Raw genomic sequence first — 23339 nt, forward strand, 5'->3', positions numbered from 1 at the left:
CTTGATGTTTTTCTTGGCACAAGCTTATACTGTTATTAAAGAACTTGACGTGTTCTTTTTTTTATTTTTTATTTAATGATTAGGACCTGTATGCCTTGTTAGAGAGAGACAGGCTGAGATGACAGGAGGAAACAACAAGAGTCTCACACTGAGCACGCTGTAGCTTATGGAAATCATCCTAACCTCTAAATCTGGACCAAGACCAGCAGAGTTTTGGGCTGATTTGTCCCCGATTCAGAGGAGAATTCTCCTGCGTGACCTTGTGTGTTCAGCTTATGCGAGGGCTTTACAGATCCAGTGCACCAGTGTGCTTGCAGACGCATCGTGCCGGCCGATATAATATCAAATGTGTTTGACATTTTGGATGTAAAGGTCCAGAGTGTAAGAATAAGTGACATCGACTGGTGAGACTGCAGATTGTTACAAATGGAGGACTCCTCTGCTCCTAACAGACCTCCTCTGCTCCTCTTAGACCTCTTTAGTCTTCAGGAGAGGAGACGAGAACACAACCTTCCAAAAGTTTCACAGAATCTCAGTGTCGGCTGTCGAGCTGTTGTCCAACACAGCCTTGAAAGTTCTCCAAGTGTCCGTCACGTTGCTGAAGACAAACCACACACACACCTTGTCCGTCAATCCAGTCTATCTCAGGGATTAATAATTCATCACATTCTTTAACCACAGAAACCCAAGCAAAACATTCTAGTGTTGACCCGTCAGAGGGCTTTTTCTGTTGCTCACATCCTCAGGAGAAACAACTTGAGGCACATGTACAGTTTCCAGTGGGCCTCTCGATCGATGGTCCCCCATAACCAGATATCATATTGTTTTTTGAAAATCCATCATACCTGCACACTTGCAAGCAATATACATCGATTCTAATAAAAAATAAAGTAAAAAAAAAATAAATAAAAAGTGTGTGTGTGTGTGTGTGTGAGAGAAGCCTGGAGTCAGAGAAGATTAGAAATGGTTGAGATGTAGGGAAAGAAGAACGAGAGAGAGAGAAAGAGGGAAGATTGAGGGGAGATGAAGGGAAAAGAATTAAGGAGACTGATAGTTGAGTTCAGGGTCCACAGGGCATGCGTCTGTGTGTGTGTGTGTGTGTGTGTGTGTGTTCATAAAGAGAGATGTAGTGACCTTGCTTAGATAAGGCATGAAGATAAAGTAGTGTTGGATGAAATAACTGAAAAATGCCACGAGAAACACAGGTGTGTGTGTGTGTGTGTGTGTGTGAAGTCAGGTGACTACACAGACAAGATGGAGAAAAGAGTGAGACAGTAATAAAGACAAAGATAAAAAAGACAAACATGGCTCAATACAGAAAAAGACAAATTAACAGTAACGAAGGGAACAACAAACACACGACTAAACTGCAAACATAAACACAGCCTTTGACACATATATGTATATATATATATATAGATACAGTATATGTGTATTTTCAGAAGCATCAAAGTGCCATGAGCCGTGTGTTCAGTGTGTGAAGCGACTGTAAATAAAAACGTAAATCCTGACTAAATGGGCCGCACCATTGTCATCAGTGAAGCCAGTATTCCAGTGTAACATGTTTCCTTAATCCCTGATGACAGATCAAGGTCATTTCATAATTTAAAGGGCCAGTTTGCTCCAAAAAATTATTATTTATTAATTTCCACAGATAAATGTGTTATTCCATCATTAGCCGTCAAAGTCGTAGAAGTTTTATGAGTAGATATAAAAAAAATGTTTTATTTAATCCCACTCTGTTAAAGAATGTGAATTAAACAAACACAACAGCATCATAATGATTTTAAGTTTATTCTTCATTTTAAATAATTTAAATGGTGTTTATTTATGATTTAAATGACATTTAAAGCAATGATAATTCTGCAATATTGTCATATTAACGCTGTGTTGCTGATAACTGAGTCCATCTTTAACGGGGACTTGACTTTGACTCTTCTTCGGTGACTCAAACACTGAGGATGAGCGACTCACCTTAGACTCGAGGCTTAGGCCTGGTTCACGCTGGCTGCGTTTGCAGTGCGTGACGGCTGTGGCGCTAATCTGTTGTTTCTCACAGCTGCACGGCTGCTGTGGATCTTCTGCCAAGTCCTGCGTGGAGTTCAGCGGCTGTTGCTGGTCTTTGAAACAGGAGGAAGCTCATTTCAGGCCCAGTTCTTTGGACATAAATTCTTACATAAATTCAGCAAACGAACGACTAGAACAAGAGAACGCGATAATTATGTGAAACTGAAATGCTATAATTTATTTACATGTACAAATGAAAATGGTCTATATCTCCGAGCAAATGACACACAACGAGCAGCTATTTTTCGGACTTCTCTCACAAAATCCACACAGGACTTTAGACAGAAAAGGCTCAAGTGTGTTTCCCATTGACTCCCAGAGAAGCTGAGCTTCCGTGGAAGCGACGATTTTGCCACATTTATCCATAAACGAACTATTCTGTGTCGTGTCTTGTGTTGTGTACCTCAATCCTGGTCCTGGGGACCCACTACCCTGTATGTTTTACATCTTTCCCCTGCCTCATTCATTTGAATCAGGTGTGCTGAAGCAGGGAAACTTCTAAAATATATGCAGGTCAGTGGGTCAACAAGAGACTCTGCCATAGAGAACAGTTGGTTTTAATCACGTAAGACGATCTGTCATCTGCGTTAAACAGCGGATTCTGAACAAACGAGCGTCACGTTCTCATTTGTTTGGTACTGAGATGTAAATACGACACAGTACATAATATTTGACGACACTTTAGAGGAGGCTAAGCTTCCCTTGCTGTCTTGGAGGAGTTTGCTTTGGAAAATCATGAAAATATTCTTTGAAATACTAAATATTGGGAGTATTGAGCAAGACGCTGGACTTGTCAGCTCTTCAAATATTTCCCGATAATTTATTCAGGGGAAATAAAATGCTTGAGTGATTTTGCTTTCGAGCGGGTACATGACGTCTGACGTACCATATGTGACAGGGTCATTATTCATTTCACTGGCTATTGATTATTGTTTGCTCGCAAAATAAATAGGCAAGACCTCTGGCTACAGTGTGGCTGCTCTCATCAGTTCAAATGTCCTGCACACACACACACACACACACACACACACGTGACCTAACCCAACTCATCCCTATTACGTTTGAATACATTTGAGAGGGTTGAGTAAGAAGTGCTTGTGCATGTTTTCCCCCTGTTATGTAACAGCAATCCTCACTTGTGTTACATCATGCCGTCACAAGCCTGCTCCTCTGGTACAACTCACACCTCATACCTAAAATAAAGCTGTTAGTGGAGCCGTCTGTCCCTTCGCAGACAGACAGCGACTCCTCGTGTTTCACAATTGAGACCGAGGATCAAACGAAACTCCAAACAACTCTGAGTGCAGTGAAAAATCTGTCAGACTGCGTCGCTTTACGTGACCACAGACGTGTTTTGCAGCTATCTGTTTTCCTTTTTCCGTCCAATCACCTTGAGCCATGTCATCCCCCCCCCTCCCTCCTCCCCCCGGGAGAGACTGGGGCTGTGTGATGCAGGGGAACAAAGCTGCAAAGTCTTTATTAAGACAGAGGCAGGCGGATAGGGAAAAGCAGGGAGACAGACAGCAATCACACAGCACAAACCCCACAGAGGTCAAAGACATCACAGAAACAAGACGTTATTTCGTTGCATTTCATCATTATCATCCATCTCCATCGCTTGTGCTCTCTCTCCCTCTTTCATGGCTGAATTTCTCATTGATGACAAAGCCATTTATGTCTCTGTCTCTTATGTCCCCCCACACACACACACACATCCTCCCCCTTCCTCCTTCCTCCTCCCTCCACCCATCTCTCGCTGTCTCTCCCTTACTCTGCTTGCTATTTATGTTTCCTCTCTTATTTTTTCTTCTCATGCACCTTCTCTCATCTCTCATTCTCAATTTGCATCTCCTCTCTTTGTCTGTCTTTGCTTTGCTTACATTTATGCTACCCCCCCCCCCCCCCCCCCCCACACACACACACTGTCTCGCCTCATTTTCTCCACCTCCCTCTCTTCTCACCTTGCCTTACATCCTTTTCTCTCACCTCTTTCCTTCTCCCTCTTTCTGGATCCCATGCGCCGTCTTTCTCACTCTCGTCTTTCCTCTCCCACTGTTCCTCACCCTCCTTCCTACACTGTGTAGTCTTTTCCAACCTCTGTAATTCTTCTCACTACATGTTCCCACCACGTCTCTTTCTGTTCTCTCTCCCACTACCACCGAGCTTATTTGTTCTCTGCTCTTTTGATTCACCCTTATTTTTTCACGTGTGTCGTCTCCCTTTAAGTCTCGCCTCCACCACACCCTGCCATGCTACTCTTTCATCCACCTTTCTACTGTCTCCTTCCCCTCGTCACATTATTCAATCAATCCAACGTGACCTTCTTCCTTTTCTTCTCTCATCACCACATCACTTTCCCAATCCATTTCTCTCCTTGTGTTTTCCTCCTTCCATTTCCTGTTCCCCCCCCCCCACCACCACACTCTCCTTCCTCTTTCAAACAAGTGCATGTACTTTCTCTCAACTTTTTAACCCTCCTTCTTTTTTCCTCCCTAATGAAAACATGTATTGAGTCTAGTAGACAGATATGACAGCTAATGAAATAATAATAATAATAATAATAATAATGATAACAACATACAGTATAGAAAGATAAATGACTTGGTATTAAAGTTATAAATATTACAGCACAAGAATGAGCCTATAATTACTGTATAAATGAAATCATTTTAAGAAGCTTACCTTATGAGACTTTAAATAATTGATCAGACGGATTATGTGCACATTTCTAATTATTAATGTTCGCCGTCTTCCTCCCGCAGCACTCAGAGATAACCGCATCCAGCTGCACCACTCCACATCCACCGAGCTCTCCATCACCATCAGTGACGTGCAGTTGTCCGACGATGGCGAGTACACCTGCTCCATCTTCACGATGCCCGTGCGCACGGCCAAAGCCGTCGTCACTGTACTAGGTGGGTCTCACACACACACACACACACACACACACACATACAACTTCTTTCACACCACATGAAAATGTGCGAATGATGTGTTTCTGTCTGTTTTCTTGTGAAAAGAACAACAAGAACACATTAAGCTACAAATCTGCCTTTAAAGGTACAGTGTGTCAAATTTAGTGATGTCACATGTTGGAGCTGACTTTCCCCTCACCTCACCTCACCCTTCCATTCCAAGGGATTTTCCGTTTTTGAGAACCTACATAGCTTTCATAGCGTTTTTTTTAGTCAATACTAAAAGTGTGATTTAAATATGCAACACTTATTCTATTGTAATGAAAAAATAATAAATATTATATATGGTATAGATAATATTATATATACCATATATTATATATGGTATATATAAAATTACCTATACCATATATAATAAATATTATCTATACCATATATAATATTATATATGGTATAGATAATATTATATATACCATATATAATATTATCTATACCATATATAATATTATATATGGTATAGATAATATTATCTATACCATGTATAATATTATCTATATAAATATCTATATAAATAACACTCTTAAGTTTGTTTCTTTTACCTCTTTACTGGGAGTGACTGAGCTTCCAAAGTAGTTTACACCGGTGAAATTGATTCACTTCAGCAAGCGTCAGTCCAGACGACCCGCTCTTCCATGGTTAATGTAAGCTAATGTCATGATTAGTTCTTGGAATCTAATGGAAGGGTTTCCATGGGCTTGGCAGTTGCTATGCAGTGACTCACATCGGAGCGCCTTTGTTTTGCTCGCTCGTGGGGGAAACTTAGGCTGATGGGAGATGTTACGTGATCTGTCATTATTACACAGTCACGTAACACACAGCAAATTGTAGCGCAACGGGCCGCTATGCTACCATGCGCTGATTATTTTATTTTCAGTCTCAGCTAATTTAAAAGAATTTCACCTAGATTTTACTCACTGGACCTTTTATCTGTTTCGTAACCTTTCAACCGCGTTTCCTATCTGTGTTTGGAGCAAGATTGCTCGGCGTGACCTTTTCCTCAGATTTTCTCCTCCTGTCTCGACCTTCCCTAAAATAATACCCTTTGTTCTCTCACTGAGAGACAGACAGCCTCGTCTTCATTGTGTTTGTGCGCAGGCATCTCCTTTCAACTGATTGATGGCTATAAAAATCAGCTCGACTGCAGTCGATCTTAATTTGTCGCCTAAACCTGTGGGATTGTGACAAATTTCAACGGCTGAGTTGAAGCTTTGGACAATTTTTTTTTTGTTCTGTTTTCTTATTTTCTCCTCGGCTATCATCTTGTTTATTCCATTTTACAAAAATGTCTGTTCATCTGTCATTTTCCGATGGCACACAAATCATACAGTACTACAAGTCGGAAATTGTGTCACCTTGCGTGCACCCCTGTGTTTTGCTCTCAGCGCACAATGAAGTTTGACCCTTTAGCTGTTTTTGAGCTGCTTGCTGGCAATTTAAAATCATTTCTCCTTCTCCGTATAAAATCATCTTTGCCATTGCAGAGGTCAGTCGTCTAATCAGAAGTATAGATTGACTGAGAGGAGAAAATGAGAAAGAAAACAAAGGGGAGAGTCGCCAGTCGTGACAAAACACCACTAATGAGCGGATGAGCTAAGGAGAGCTGAGGATGCAGTCGAAGGTGCAAACCGTAAAAACTGTGCATCCACACGTCAGATCAAATCCGATGCGATTGTGATCGCACAACACTTGCACCAGCCATGAAAACAGAGAAACAGACCATGAAAAACAGACACGCAAAGTTGTATATGCAGTAAATTATTTACAAGCCGAGGAGGAGGCGGCAGACGTTCTCTTTCTAACTCAGACTTAACACTTTGTGAATTTGACGGGTTATACGAACACAGTGAATAACCCCATTTGAATAAAAACATATTTTAATACAGGGTCCAGTTGTTCTGACAGTATGCAAATGCCACCGGCAGACAGGCTACCCAAACAGAGGCCTGATAACAACCACAGGCTGTATAAAAATGGATGTAGCCAATTCCAATTGTTCCAAATGTACAGTTTGTCAACTTCTCCTTGATTTATAATGTCAGTAAACATTTCTCTGAGGAGTGCGCCCCCGAGTGCTCATGCGGCACGGATCTGTGTCTTTATACACAAGTCTTTATATGGACATCCCGGGGGTTTGTGTTTATCGGTCACATATTCAGGCTTTTATACTGTTGAGTCAAAGTTATGATTCGTTTTATATCGCGTTTTTAGTAGCGATATAAAGTAGTGATAGTCACAGTTATCACTACTTTATATCACGACTAGAAATGCGATATAAAGTAGTGATAGTGGCGCAGAAGTCACAACATAGACTGTTTTTTTTTTATTTTGTTTTTGTTCATAAAAACGAGCCGGGCCAACTTTGAACGGTGACATATTTCCAAATTTCACAAATTCAATCCGATTTTAAACATTTTGATTAGTTTTTGCTCAGGTGTGTTTATATAGCTGGTGAAAATGAAATGACACTGTCATGGAATAAAGCAGCCTTAAATAAGCCTCTGTCTTCTAAGGGTTAATGGTCTCAATGTAAATTATTTTCCCATTGAGACTAAAATAAATGACTAAATCATTTATCAATAAATCATAGATTATCTGAGGTAGAATGTGGGAAATCACTTAGCAGGTAGAGGGAGGCCTATTTATCGGTTGGTCTATCAATCGTGACAATTATTCTTCTAAGTAATTGGCTTATTATTAATTATTATTGTTAATAATAGTGATTATTAACACAGTTTTGTTCTCTTTCTTATTTAAAATGTAGAAATCTACACATATATAGCTAAAATATCAATATCAGCCACCAGCTGCCCTGATTTTTAAAGGTTGCCATCGGCATTGGCCATAAAAAAAAAAACACATATCGGCTGACCTCTATTAGATAGCATTCATTATTTACCTGTACACCCGGTTCTTCTAAGCAGATAACGTGTGACGCATGGCCCGACTCTTCCTCACTATCTCTGTTTTAAGCCTGGCTGGTGACACATAAAGATGAGAGTTTTGAACTGTTAGTGTCAGTGTTCCAAGGATTTTTTTTTGTTTTTTTTGTATCAGTCAAGATAACAGAAGCTGCACATCGGCGTGCATCCCAAAACACGTAAACCTAACATCAGTGTGTTCTTTTGAACAGTTTTCCTCTGTACCACTGCCTCTCGGTGTCCTCATCTCTCTCTCCCTGCTCGTATGTGTGTGTGCTGTGTCGTGCAGATGCTGTTGTGGCATGTAGGACACAAGCTGCAGCTGTCATTGATGTTTTTCTATGCATAGACATAAAGCGGCTCTTTGTGAGATTGTAATCTTTTATGGTTGTAAAAAAGCCTCCTCTAGGCCATATTCTTCAAATCCGATTCATTACAGATCTGATTTGACTGTTTACACTCATAACTAAGTGTCTTGTGACAGAAGACGTCATATTCGTGAGACAACTTGGAATTGAAGTGGGAGAAACGAGTAGAAAGGGAAACTATAGCCCCTTTTCCACCACATGTACTTTCCTTATTTACCCTTTATTTTGAAAAACCTCGGCACGTTTCCAGCGAAATTCTAACTGGGGAAAAATCTTTCCGTTGACCCCCCAAAAGGAAGTATCTATTCGCGACCAGGGACACTTCAGATTACCAGGAACTCTATGGGGGCGGGGCTGTGTGCTGAAGAACGCTGATCATTGGTGGAACACAGATTGCAGCTGTTTCAGCGACTTTGTTGCAATATTCAGCGAGTACATCAGATTTCAGACCACATACCAAAGTGACACAAATCAGATTAGAAAACTGGAATTGATGATCGGACTCTCCCTGGTCATTTGAACATTGCTTTAAAGGTTTTTGGTCTGGCTACATTTATTTCTTGCATGTGTGGCTTATTTTATTACTCATATTCACTGGCGTGTAGGTCGCCACCGCAGTCTGGCAAATGTCTGCATCTTACTTGTAGTTTGTCTGTCACCTTTTCTCCTTGCTCATCCACGAGTCGGATTTGAGAGACGCTGGAGCGTGTACAATCACAAAATCTTTTTCCTCTCTATCTCATCCATACATCCGTGCTACGTTCTCAGTCTCCACTAACACCAGCGTCTGCCTTTCTGCTGTACTAGATCTGTAAATGTAGCGGGTGACGTGCAACGAATGATGAATCTTTATGGTTCCCACTTCCCTCCGCTCTGCTAGAAGACCGATCCACAGTCCACGACAGCATATTGTGAAAAAAGACAATACCATAATTATCAGCTACAGTGGATCATAATGCTGTTTCGGTTTGATCCGGACAGTTCACCTTTCTGGAAGGTCATGACCTCATGTGACCTGTGTGGAGAATAACTGGCTCCACTCGTCTTCTTTGAGATGGATGTTATTACCGACATGTGGTGCTTCCCATCCCCAGCAGCCGGACATAAATTGTGGTCACCCTGTCAGTGGAGAGCGGGCCTGTTTATTGATCAGATATCGGGGCTAATCGGCTTTACCACACAAACAGTATTTGAGCCGTTGGTTTTTACTCGTCGAGTTGTTGCTATTCCTCGACGTCGGGCAATTTGGCTCTCTTTCATGGATGTCACTTCAAGACGAGAACAAAACACTGTGCTTGGCAGTAATGCAATGTACCGACTAATGGCCAAACAACCACAGTGGAGAATTATACTGTACAATACATGGGAGAGACGCTTTGAAGCATCCAGAGCCACCTTTAAATAGCGGCGTGATGAAAGTGACTCATTGTTTGTGCTGACCACGAACAAGCGACATTCTTATTTCTTCAACAAAATTAGCTCCCATCACCTACATTTGCATATTATCTGATACAGCCAAGAGGAAGCTTTTATTGGGCGCTTGTTTATGGTCGCGGAGAGGACTTGTTTCAGTTTTTCCGATGCAAATACATGGCGCACATGCCAGCAAATTAAAATTGGACTGGAAAACTGAGCAGCAGCAGCAGCAGCAGCTGCAGGTTTTCGGCCCAACTCTCCTGGGTGGAAAATGCACTTTGTGAAAACAAGAGAGGCTTAAATTTTAAGATTTGGGGTAGAGTATGTCGGCTTATGTTTACCAAATGGCTGTTACAGTGTATCTGAAAAGGCCACTGTTTTGCTTCCCTCAAAATGTGTGTTGTTTTTTTGTCCGCCGACAGCTGAGGAGCCCTCCTTGAATACATCATTTTGTCAATATTTATTCAAATGTTTTGGCAGCGCTGCGAAGTGTGTCAGAAAGAATGAAATGTAGGTCCTCTGGACAACAGCATAAGCGGCGCGCATAAAATGTTAATGTGATATTTGTGTGTGTGTGTGTGTGTGTGAGCGGAGGGGAGCATTGTGTTTGCTGCAGCGCGGGTGGAGATGGGTCTCCTTTAGCTGTTGAAATTCAAATTACCACGAGAAACACTCTGCGTTTCTTCATCATTTAGCCGTGATTGTGATTTGAGCAGCTTCCTATTTGCTGTAATTGACGGATGTGACACTGTATTCCGTGTCCAATAAATATTTCACGACCCCTGAGAGGCAGCCGAAGCATTAAAAATGTATGGTGAAGTGTCTAAAATGCACAGACCCCTGTGGGAAAATCGGCCGTAGATATTGCAGGGCAGCATTAGTGTGTGTGTGTGTGTGTGGGGGGGGGGGGGGGGGGTTGGGGGTTGTTGTGACATGTGCCATGGAACACGTACACAAACACACACACGAGCACTGAGTGCGGTCACTTTTAAGAATGTAAAAATGTGCGGCGTGTGTCTCCTGAGCTAAGATGAATATATAATGGCTTTAGCCTCGCTCATTCTCCGTGTAGAGGACAGAGTCTCGACAGAAGCGTCTTCAGCCGCATCTACTGTACACGTGCAGGATTATTCCCCCCCATTAATATTCAATGCTACTTTACTGCCAGAGAGCTTCCGCTCACACAGTCCACTACATCAAACAGGGCTACATTAAAAATTGACCACATTTTTATTTTTTTGATCTATACCATGGCTAGTTCATGGGCACTCGATACAGGCACTTCCGCAGGTGTCCATTTGTCTTCGTCTTTCTGTGGGGAGTGGACAGATTTGACGGGAACGACTATTCATCTATCCAGCCGGGCCAGACAGCGAGATAACTTGCTCTTAACCTCTCCATTGGTCCTCAAACCCTGTTTTATTCTTTGAAAAAACCATAAATCAACGCTACATGCGGTTTATGTCAAACTCTTAAACATCTAGCAGTTAGCATGTGTAACTTGGAGGGTCAATGAAAGCTTTTTGGTGCGGGGTCTATAGGAAAATATCGTACAGTATTTCACACTAGCATGTAAACAGTATTGGTTCCACCCGTTCATTTCATATAGATGTTTTGTTTCATGTAGGCTGGAGGTCAAGGGATGAAAGACAAAGTTTCCCTCAACTGTGTAAAAGCACATTACTCTGAACGTTGTGGTTCATGTAAGAGCATGAGAAAGGGATGTGGATTGGTTGGTCAAAATATCGATTCGGTGATACATCGTCGTCCTTTCTCGTGCGAGAGACGAATATCAGCATTTTTAATTGATGAATTAAGGTGCTCTAAAGTAACCTGGGAGGAAGTTAACTGGCCAAAGAAGAAGGGATGATGATAGAGGAGAAATCTGTGTTAAGAGATGCTCGATCCACGTTCAATACTTCAATACGACTTTATGCACGTTGCTCTTTACGTTGAGAATAAATAGAGAAATCCTGTCCTTTTTTTATGATTATTGATTATTTTTGGTATCGTTGACCATGTATCATGTATGGTATCGTGTGGGAATCTGTTTAATGAACATAATATTATAGTCTTATTTCCGTTGGCGATCATTTCTGACCGGGCTCATTAAGGTGTGACTACACAGAATAAGATACTCAGGATGAAATGTGGTGATCGGCAGTTTTATTTGCACAGATATAGTGTTGAATATAGAGAGATGAAAAACACCATCTTTTATACTTTAAGAAACGTTTTAAAATCGGTCAGATTAGCCTGATCACTGGAGGAAGGTTTAAGGATAACAGATGAATTTACACAGGTACTCTTAAACTTGGCATGAGGCTGTTAAAATGTATTACACGCTGTTAAAGTGACTGTATCCAAAACAATCAAGAGAACAGCATCTAAGTCTGTTTTCATTGCACTTAGTTGTTTTTACCCACCTTCCTTAACCGTAAAAACGTTTATGTTGTATTTCAAGATAGTTTTTTTTATATATTTTAATCATAAAAACATAATAATAGTAGAAACCCGTGTTTTTGCTCATGTGTGTGATAAGATGTTTGAATTAGTTATTTGCTGCCGTAAACATAGGGGAACATCCTGTCTGGATACTGCAGGTCCACGCAACATCATTAATCCACACGCTGATTCCAGATGATGTCATTTATGACCATACACTGGGAGAAAGTGGAGACTCATCCATCTTTACCCACGATCTATGGTTTTAATAGGAACAGTAAGTAAAGTGACAGCCGCATTTTGAGCTATAGGAAAGGCCTCGGTAAATTTGGTTGTAAAGTGTGTTAGACAGACACATTAAATGATCCTGATGCTCGTGCATAAAAACAAAACACAGGCTGTTCTTCAGGTGAATGAGAATGTCAAGTGAGGACGTGACCGGACTGTGTCAACGGGAACGGCTCATCGGCAATTACACAGAGAGGGATATTATTGGAGGGTTGCGGTGCAGCAACCTCTCATTACATTAATGAATGCACATTTGTGAGTTCAGCGGTGCATGAAGCCATAGGCACTCAACTGCAGAGATGTGGGGAAGAAGTGAAATGACCAGATGACTCATCTCTCGCCATACTCTCAATAAGACGCATGTGTGGATTACAGCATGAGAATGCTACAGGCTTGTGCTTGTTTGACCCCTGCGGTGATGGGATCTGGTGGCTCTGTTATGCTGTGAGCTTTGCTGGCAGAGGGGCGGGTCCACCTGTCTTCTCAAAGGGAGTCGATACAAACCTTTTCCGATTGGTCACCTTTATGCTAAACTGAAACAGCACATTAAGACCCATGTTCTGTTGCCAAGCTTCAACTGTTCGGCATAGAATAGGTAGTTTGTGGACAAACGTGGCAAAAACGTCACTTCCATGGAAGCTCAGCTTCCCAGCGAGTATGGGTTAACCCTAACCCAGGTGGCGGGGTGGGTGGGTGCGGATGCTGGGGTCCGCATAGAGCTTTAGAGGAACTTTCTGAAAGGCGGAACCAGTTTTTGATTGACAGCCTTGCAGAAACACGACAGTGGAGCCTCAGTCATGTGTGGATTTTGTGAGGGAAGTCAGCAGACAAATAGCTGGTCCTTGTGTGTTAAAGGTTGCATAATTATCGCATTTCCTTGTTCTAGTTTTTCGTTTGCAGAATTTATGTAAGAATGTATGTAGAAATAACTGGGCCTGAAAATGAGCTTCCCCTGTTTCTAAGACCAGCAACCACTACTGACCAACGCCTATTTAAAGGCCACATAGACCGGAAGCTCCAATTAACGCTGCGTTTGTGTGTGTATCTGCGTCATTACCTCGTTTATGAAACCCTAAAGCTTCAGAACAAACAGTTCAGCCACTGCTGAGAAAATAGTGTTGTATTGTTTTCCTGGACTCTGCGAAGCGGATCGGAACTTCCGTAGTTTGATGTCGTCATCAGAAATCCTCACCACTGTAGCGCCTCCCGGTGCGGGCACTAGTCCGGGCACATCCGGTTGCGTACATTCAACCGCAGAAGAAGAAGAAGAACTACTCTCGTTGTAGCTGCTGAGATGCAGAGCATCCACCGTGCCAGAGGGGGAGCTGTGTATCTGAGAGCTGGCCTATCTATTACGTCACTTCCAGGTACCTGGCCAATCACAGGACAGTAGGAAAGCTCTCGTTGGCTGGCCAATCACAACACAGTCCACGTTCTGGGTGGTCTGAAACAGCGCGGCTGACGAGAGCGTCAGTGAGGAGATATTTTGATCGGCTCGTTTGCAGCGATTAGGAGGATTTTAACCATGAAAACAAGTTAATATATGTAAGTAGACCTCCATAACTAACATATATGTGGGATACAAGCATTCTATGTCGCCTTTAAATTTCTAAACCTTCTCAGTGAATACTTGTCATATTTTCAACATGCTCTGGAAAAAGGTAGAGAGCTTGCAGAGACACACACACACAATTTAAATAACGATGACGTGGTAGCCAGGATTGACAAAATAAGGAATTGCAAAAAAAGTGCATCTTGGGACAATATAGCTGCCCATTAAAATGTGTTACTCATTGTGTTGAAATGAGTAATAATAAGAGGAAATGCCCCTTTTTTTGTGTGTTTCCATCCCCTGCTGGAAATCGAATATTGCAAATCAGTTCACCAACATAAGCAGTAGGTGGTGTCACCACTCAATAGCATAAAATATGTCATGCAATATTTCAAGACTGTTTCCATTCAGGTGTCTTTATTCAATTATAAAATCAATCAGTTTTCCATTTTGGTTTAATCTCTGTATTTCTGTGTAAATGTCCTTCCATCACTGTGACCACTTTCCTCCATGATGGCAGGATATGTGGTAGGTGGCAGACTAAGCGTTAATTATTGTCAAGAGCAGAATGACAGTAAACGCCGCCAAAACACTTGGCGAGGAGCGCTGCCCCACAGAGGCTCCAGATGGAGTTTGTTAAGGAAAGTTACATTTTTGTCCTCTCTTGCCTTTGACCGTGATGGTCAAAGTGGACACTGAAATATTTGGCTCGTGTGGATCACATTCTTCCACTCGCCTTGTCCAGAAGATGAATTGTGAATTGTTTTGGTTGTTTTTCTGCCTGGCGACATTCTGGTGTTTCCCTTTGCGGTTTTAAATGTGACCCTTGTCTCGGGTCAACCATCTCTCCCTCTGAGCTGATCCTGCAAACAAACACCCAAGGCTCCAGTGTCCTCGTCCATAAAAAAGGCCGCTTGTTCTGACTGAGTCCCATTTTGGCTTTTAGCTAATGGGTTCTGAGAACTGACTTCAATAATCTCGGCAAACTATAATTTACTTGACATTTTCAAGGGACCTGAAGGACTGAGAGTGAACAGTCAAAAAAGATTCACCAGGGAAATTGAGAAATAGAGATAGTATAGAGGTTGATTTTTAAAGGATAGCACAATATCACAATATCACAATATCTTTTATATTTTTATATTTTTAATGTATCTTTTTTTTTTATCATATTCCGTTGCCTTTATATTCCGCTTCTCTTAACTACTGTTGTGTCTCCACGTCTTTCTAAAAGCATGGTTAGCTTTTCAGTTATTTTTGATTGACCCTTAAAGGCATATGTGCTGCATCAAGGCCGACCATTATGCAGTGGATTAATAAAAGACTAGATTATACAGTCTACTGTTGCATTTTCCAATCACGAGTTTAGGAGATTAGCAATGACTGTGCTAATGAATGACTGTGAAACAGACCATATTCCACTTAAGATGCACACATGATTGGTTATACGACGCTAACCTTGTTGTAGTCAATTCAGTTTCTTTTTGTGTGTCATTTTAAAATTCAATATTTATTTGATCACACGTGCCCATTAACTAGTTGGAGACTGAGAATCTGAGTTAAAATGTGTTTCATGGTCTATGATTATTTATTGTTGAACGGGTAAATATCTTGATTAATCATCAGCTTCTTCTGTTCTATTAAAAAAACACAAAAAGATATAGGGTTTACTTTTATATGAGAAAAAAGGGTAGCACATTTTGGAAGCTGCAACCAGTGAATCTTTACAATTTTCATTAGAAATATACCTTCAATTGTTAAGTGACATAATAATAATGAACTGACAACATAAAAATCATTCTATGTGGCGTCCTGCTGTCATAATGACTTTTCCTTGCATCATCTGCAAGACTAGAAGATTAATATCCTTACTTTCTGGTTTTTTCTCCTGCTACTGTTACAATGTGATTAATTTCAGGCACAAAAAATAGAACTAAGCGTCCAAAAGTGGGGACACAGTTCTGCCTTTGCTTCAGAGACAAAACATGACTCAATATTTGCACAAACTTAAGTGGTCACTTGTCAGCAAACACAAATGTGCCCCTTGGATTTGATGCAGGTTTGGTGCTTATGGAAGGTCAGTGCAAACAGAAGCTTGAGGAAATTTGAAAACATTGTGCAAAGACTGTGAATAATTGTCGTCGGCCAACCCCTACAAGCCTGCATCATTGTTTGTTTTTAATACTTTTCCATGCATCGGGGACTCTGTGATATTGAGGATACTGTGTCAAATCATGCTGTTGACACAGAATTCTTCCCCAGTTTGACACGCCGCGACTTTGCTAGACACACGCAGTATTACCGGCTACAAGGTGAACCCTTTGGCGTGAAAACTTATGTCTTCTCCTTGATCTTGCCAACTCTTTATGTCTCTAAATCTCTCCTCAGGTGTGCCCGGTAAACCTCAGATGTCAGGCTTTGAGAAAGCAGTGCCAGAGGGCACCAAAGTCACCCTCACCTGCACCAGCACCGGCAGCAAACCCCCCGCCAGGCTGATCTGGTACCGTGGAGACCAGGAGCTGGAGGGTGAGCTATACAGGAAGTGTGTGTGTGTGTGTGTGTGTGTGTGTGGAGTCAGGATATATGTTGGACATGTGCTCTTGCTGAATGTGCATGTGTGGTGAGGAAGTGCATGGTTGTGGTTGTGTGTGTGTAATTGCAAGGACACGGGAATGTAGGGATATTTTTTTGCCTCACGTGTCAGTTTTCTCTGTGTATGACAACGTAGGTTTTGTGTGTGTGTGTGTGTGCGATCATGCTGCATGTGTTTGTGTCCTTGCCAGTTGCCACATTGCCTGCTGTCTCTCTGTGTGACCTAAACCTGTGCCCGCATATGCGTATGTGCGAGTGTGAGCTCACGCTGGTAGCTCTCTTCCATCCTCATGGGCTGGATCCTGCAGACATACAGTACAGTATGCCTACAGTATGCCTACGGTTGTGTTGTATTTCGGGGTGAGGTCGGTCAGTGTGTTCCCACGAGCGTGTGCCTGTGTCATCTGTTGAGCCACGACCTATCTGCGACGGCAGAGTGACACAGCAGTGAGTGAGAGATAGCTTGGATCGGATCTAGGCGGGGATAACGACAGAATCCGGCAATAAAAGACACGGCGGAGGAGAGGATGAAGAGATGTGGTCTAACACTGGAACAGAGATAGAGGGAGCTTTGCATGAGGTCAGAGCCGCTGGTCTTTTCTCACTGATAAACAGGAGAAATGAGCAGGGCAGAGAAAGTGAGTGCAGAGAGGATGTCATGAGAGGACAAATTAAGCAGCTTTGTTCCTCACAGATAAACTGAAAGCCAAGGACACAAATGGCAGCCCCTGACTCACAGCAGTGGAACTCGCAGTGGTGCTGTTTCTCTGAATTACCACCATGTTTTCTGTAAACCCACCTGCTTCTTATTGCCTCATCAGTCAAGAGGTTTTCTGTTTTGCTTTACCAAGCAGAACAGACAGGTTGGAAGTGTTGTTTCTGTTGCCCTTTCGCTCTTTCCACCGCCTGCCTTCACGAGAAACTCTGTAGACTTTACGTTACGCCTGTGCAGCGACTGTAAGCGATCGCTGTCTGTCGGCAAAACTCTTCTGCCAAAAATCCCATTCTGTGTAAACTGCGGTGTTGAGACTGTTGGATCTTCTCTTCGCGGTCCTTTCTACAGCAATTATACTAATATAATGTGAACGTGTGATAATGATTTATTGATGCACAAATGCTGCACTCGGGCTTTGTTATGCAAAAAAAAAAAATAGCCCACAGCCCATCTTGTGTCCTGATGCCTTGGCAGCGTTAGTGTTATAATTATGGATTGAAATAAATCGAAAGAATGGACCAAAGCTACAAAGAGGAGGAATATGGGAGAGCTGCCCATCTGAGGATGGATTAACGTTTTGTCACAGCCCGAGCTTAAAGAAAATAAATAAATAAAAATAGGAGACTGCAGGAAAGAGGAGTTTCATTTTAGAGACATCGCATTTTTGTATTTTCCCTTGGAGAGAAAAAAAAAAGTGTTTTCCCTTTATATTTATTTGCATTATATCTATGGCTGTCACGCTGAAGGAATTTCCCCTGCGGTGATATAGAATGGTTAAAAAATGCAGCGTGCTGTGTTATTACATAGTAAGGCAGAGACCTTACAATATTACAGAGAGGAAGAGAGACCCAGCAGTTCACAAATAGTAAGTAGTCATCTCTGGCATACAGACCAAGTGAGAGACGAAATCGAGCTAGTCTTAGTCAGACTAACGTACCTGGATAATGCGATTTATAGTCTATAAGTCTGCGTTCTTGGTGACGACATATAGACGTCACAGCAACCACAAGAGCCATTGTATCGTGGTTAACATGCACAGCAGGTGCGAAACATATAATATAATAAATCGCCAAATAAAATGTGAGGTCATTTACCATCAAGTGCATTCATGACAGTTTCTTGCCTTCCACTGCGAATAGCTTGTCACTATCTAGATGTGTCATTGGGGTTGTCGTGACAGCCCTAATTATATTTCTATTTGACATATCTGCACCTCGGACCATAAGTGTAAGTGTGACACTGCACTCACATGTACCCACTGCTATAAACACTGGTGTCTTGTTAAGATTACTGGACGGATCCGGACTACGGAGGGAGAACGGCCTTGTCTGTGCTTGTTCTGCTACTTTGTTAAAGCTGAACATTTTGGTCTTAACCTCTTCCACATGCGGCACACGAGAAGTGAAGCAACAGTTCCATAATGCATGTGTGGAGACGCATGATGCAACCTCATTCCAAGTAAATGAGCAGCGTTTCACTTTGAAGCCTTCGGTGCATACGTGTGAGCGCAGCTTTGAGGATGAATGGCTCGTTGTGTGTTCATGTTGGCGCTGTGATAAACTGGTGACCTGTTCAGGATGCTCCTCGCCACTCGCCCAGTGTCAGCTGGGATTTGGCTCCGACTCACCCGCCCACCGGCCGCACCGCCCTCAAAGGATAAGCAGTATAGATTAAAGATAGACGGACATCTGCAGCTCATGATTTACATGCAGCATCAGTGCATTCCGGGGCCTTTACTGACAGCAGGGTGTCCTTTATGTAACGAGATCCAAAGCCTAAAGTGAGCTGCATGGGTGTGTTATTGCACATCCAAATTTTTACGCAGGAAAACGCAGATTACATCCTGTCACAGAGTTGCACTTTCTTTTCAGTGCAACTACGGCATGAAGTGGGCTAGAATGATCCCACATGGACAGACACCTTTGATAAATAAGGAAATAAATGATAAATATGCAGTAATTGACACTTGATGCAGGGCAACTTGACCTTCCATAAGGACTCCTTCTGTCTGGTCATGTTTGCGGAATATAATTATTAATCAATTTGATCGACGACAGTAAACAACTTTAGTGACAGTGACATTGTTTGTTTGTTTTTGTTTTTTTGTCATTTGGGTGACCTGCCCCTTTAAAGCCTGCACCCAGGGGTAAAATAGAGACAGTGAGAGATATTTGAAGGATATCAAGTCAAGAGTGAAGGATGGTGTGTTCGAGGCCTCGCCCATCCGTCCCGACATCGCCGAAGACCGATCAGTCACTGTCGGAGCAGCACACTCTGACACACACACACACACACTTGTACAGCATGCTTAATGAGGACACACACACATTAACCCAATCCTAATTCTAACCATAACCACGTGTTAACCATCAAAAAGCCCTTCAAAGTTGTGAGGACCAGTCAAAATGATTCCTCACAAGGTCAAAATGTCCTCGCAGAGACTGTTGTTCAAATCAAAATGTGTCCTCACAGACATGTGTGAACACACACACACACATACACAAACAGAGCTACCATTTGAAACACAAACTCGGGTAATGAACAGATGACAATCACACACTGGCTGTCTCACAGAGCTCATCTCTGACTAGATAGCAAAAAAGAGCAGCTCAGGTCAGCGTGCTGTTATTATGCGTCTCGTTCCTGCAGCGTGTGTGTGTGTGTGTGTGTGTGTGTGTGTTGGAAAGATGAGCCCATGGACTGCTGCTCACCACTGCTTCTCTGACAGCTTCACTGACAGTAAATGAAAGAATGAGGGTGTGGGGGGTGCAGAGAGAGGGAGAGAGAGAGAGACGCCTTGTTTTCGAGACAGTGACAGTGAGGTGCTGCTGAGAAAACAGAGGAAGAGGAGTGAATGAGTGTGTGTGTGTGCGTGTGTACAAAAAAAATAGAGCGACTGAGGTATAAAAAGAGAGCAATGGAGTCGACAGAAGAGGCTGAAAGTAAAAAAAAAAGAAGAAAGAAGTGAGGCAGCTGTGTGGTTCGACCGGAGCTCCGTTTGTGAGGATGAAGGGATCGGGGGACCACTTTGAAAGAATTAGAAAGAAGAGGGGAGGGAACGCTGAGGAAATGTAGAGAGAAATATGGAAGGAGGATTTGGAGAGACGAGGGAAGACGGAGAGAAAGAGAGAGCGAGTGCCTGGAAAGGGAGTGGTAATTGAGAAGAATGAAAGGCTAAGATCTTTGAGGACTGTATTAGTTGTACTGTGTGAAAGGGCTATGGATCATTTAGTGACATCGATGTATTGTATTGGGGATAATAGGGATTTATGGCGGCACTTAAGAGCACACGAGCTGAATACCATCCCAAATTGTCATAATGCAGGACGCGGGGCGGACGGCGGACGGTAAATGGGCGTGCGTGTCCCTGCGGAGACGAGCAACGCTCTGGTCTTCTGCTGAACATAATGTTTCTTCACGAGTGAAAGTCCACATTCAGATGAGAGTGTAAAAAGTATTACCGCTAATATCCCACAACAGCTCCTCGGAGGATTCTTCTTTGTTATTAAATACATTTGTCGTATAACGCTGGAGCCTTGAGGTCGCAGCGAAGATGCTTTGAGATGTAAATGATGTTTGTGTTGGGTTTTAGGATCAAGAGGATTTGTGTTTACAGAAGAAACAATCTGGTTTATTCATTTACAGCCCTCCGAAAAACAAATATGAACAAATGGAAGGCAGACTCAGGCACAGCCACAGCTTACTGGCGAAATGGAAGTATTCTAGTGCTGTAATGTAATTGTCACGAGTGCTTAATCTGTTGTGAAAAATGTTTGTGGTGAATGTCAATCTCAAGTTCCCAACACTCTAGAAATGGTTTAGTTGAAGCAACATTCCAGCACCAAGGCTTAAATATTAGGAAGTGAAGAGTAAAAAAAACCCTTCAACCTCTTTGGTGCTTCCGTGTCCAAACACGGCCCGTGTGAATTATGTCAGTTCACCTTTGTCTTATAATCCCATGTGGAACGAGTGGGAAGAATAATAGATTATTAAATATGAATTCATACAAAACAGGAATAGCTCCAAAATGACATTTTGCTGTGATAGAAAAGAAGAACAAGAGTCTATAGAGTTGTGAAGGAAAGTGTCATAGGATTGATTTAACACAGGAGAGACAACAGATGTCAGCTGAGTGATCCGATAAAACAACAAATACGTTCCCTCTGAATAACACGACCTCTTGTACGCTCATATCGCTGGCAGTAATCTGGTTTTAGCTTAAAAGTGATGACTGTTTTGATTATTTTTCACCTTTATCCGGGAGCTTTTGCTGAGTGTGCACGCAGCAGTGCGAAGCCACGCATCTCACATTTCTCAGATGCCAAGAAGAAACAGGGTTTTTTTTTTTTTTTAAACTCTTCTGTGACTGAGCTGCTCCACTGGAGTAAAGCTCAGGGTCAAGTGCCTCCTTCATTTGGCAAAGATGTGGAATATTGAGGAGGAGTTTGATTTGCTCTCTCAGTTTGTTTTCTCTTATTGGTCCAAGTTGTCTTTTTTTTTTGTGTGTTGTCGCACAGAAACCGATTATTTTCACTCTCAATGATTCTGATGAGTTATTAAAGCTGGGGTAGGCAGCAGGATCACCAGGGATTATGGCTGATGTTTCCATTCAGGCACAGTGGGCATGTGTGTGCCGGAGTCCTCTGCAGTTGTTGTTTTTTTTTTTTTTTGGCATATACCACTAATGAGAACGGCAACAAGGAAAAAGTGAAAGTGGAAGTAAACGTTAACGGAGCTTTATGCTCGCGGCTGGCACTCGAGTTGTGACCGATAAGAATCCAAATTATGCAAATTCCAAGATCCCTGGCTCACCAAGTTCCCAAGGACGTGCTGCAAATCAATAAGAGTGGACGCCATGGACGAAGCAAACTGGCATATTTTCATCTTAAGCTGTGTCATCACATTTTGGTCCTTGAATTTGAGGAAATTGGTCCTGGAAAGTCCTTGAAAAGTTCTTGAATTTCATGCCGACCTGTGAGGAGTGTGGGAACCATGGGTTTTGGGAATGAGGGGTTCTGTCCTGGCCCCTCCCACATTGACTTGCTGACTCTTTAGACTCATGGGGTTTTGGAACAGTTGTTCACGGCACTGGAATTACACACCTTTTTCTCTCTGAACTGCGACTGTGATTGGTCAATGTCTCCAGTCCTCCCTAAACTAGGACATGTGAGTAATTCATTCACATCACACTGAAATGTTTTCATGAAATAATTGATGATACTGATATCACAAACTCACATTTCAAGCTATTTCAAACACACAATTCACCTACTGTGTAACAAATATTCTTCTCGCATGAAAAATAAATGAACAGCCCACAACATGACTCAGCTAAAATGCTGTTGCTGCTTATTTATTTACATTTTTTACTGCCTGTGCATAGCGACACATGCAATGTATAGGTTTATTGTCAATGTTACATTTTCATCTGTCAGTGATCAGTATTGGACAAAAATGTTGCTTACGCCAACTTTAGATTATAGTTAAGTTCATAAAAAATCTCATATTGCAACACAATTCATCATAGAAAACTGATTTTAAGGATATCTGTTAGTTTAAAATGTGTCAGACTGTGTCAGACGGAGTCTGTGGAGGAAGTGGTGAACAAATCTTTTTAATGAATTGATTTTAGTGATTCAGTTACACTGAAAACAACTGCTTTACAAGTCACTCGTCACTTGTTTGTGTGTGTCGTGTAAAACGAAGTCATGGCAGTTTCATGCACTGATGGGGAAGTAATTCCAGAGGATGTGACGACCATCCGCCTTCTTTATTTCGAGTAATAGGAGTTTTATCGAAAACCGCGGACACCCCATTAAATTTTGAGCAGGTGCTGGAGTAAAGTCAAGCTTAAATATTTAAAAAAGGGAGATGGCTGCACACTAATTCTGCAATAATATAATTGAATATTAATATTTATCTTGAATGATTCATCGGTCATTAAAACCATAAATGTGATGATGTGATATGTTTTTATAATGAGGGTTTTTTTGTAAACTCTTT

The 23339-nt window shown here is 42.1% G+C and overlaps 1 protein-coding gene across 2 annotated transcripts in view; it reads left to right on the forward strand.

Moving 5' to 3' along the window:
* The window catches only part of cadm3 (cell adhesion molecule 3), a 104255-nt gene that overhangs the window by 56500 nt on the left and 24416 nt on the right, over positions 1-23339 (forward strand). For both annotated transcript variants that reach the window (XM_058629769.1, XM_058629779.1), the window contains exons 4-5: positions 4830-4982; positions 16418-16555. In XM_058629769.1, the coding sequence (XP_058485752.1) occupies positions 4830-4982; positions 16418-16555 (291 nt within the window). The remainder of the gene's footprint in view (positions 1-4829; positions 4983-16417; positions 16556-23339) is intronic.

Source organism: Solea solea, chromosome 1 (genome assembly GCF_958295425.1).
Source record: "Solea solea chromosome 1, fSolSol10.1, whole genome shotgun sequence".
Lineage (NCBI taxonomy): Eukaryota > Metazoa > Chordata > Actinopteri > Pleuronectiformes > Soleidae > Solea > Solea solea.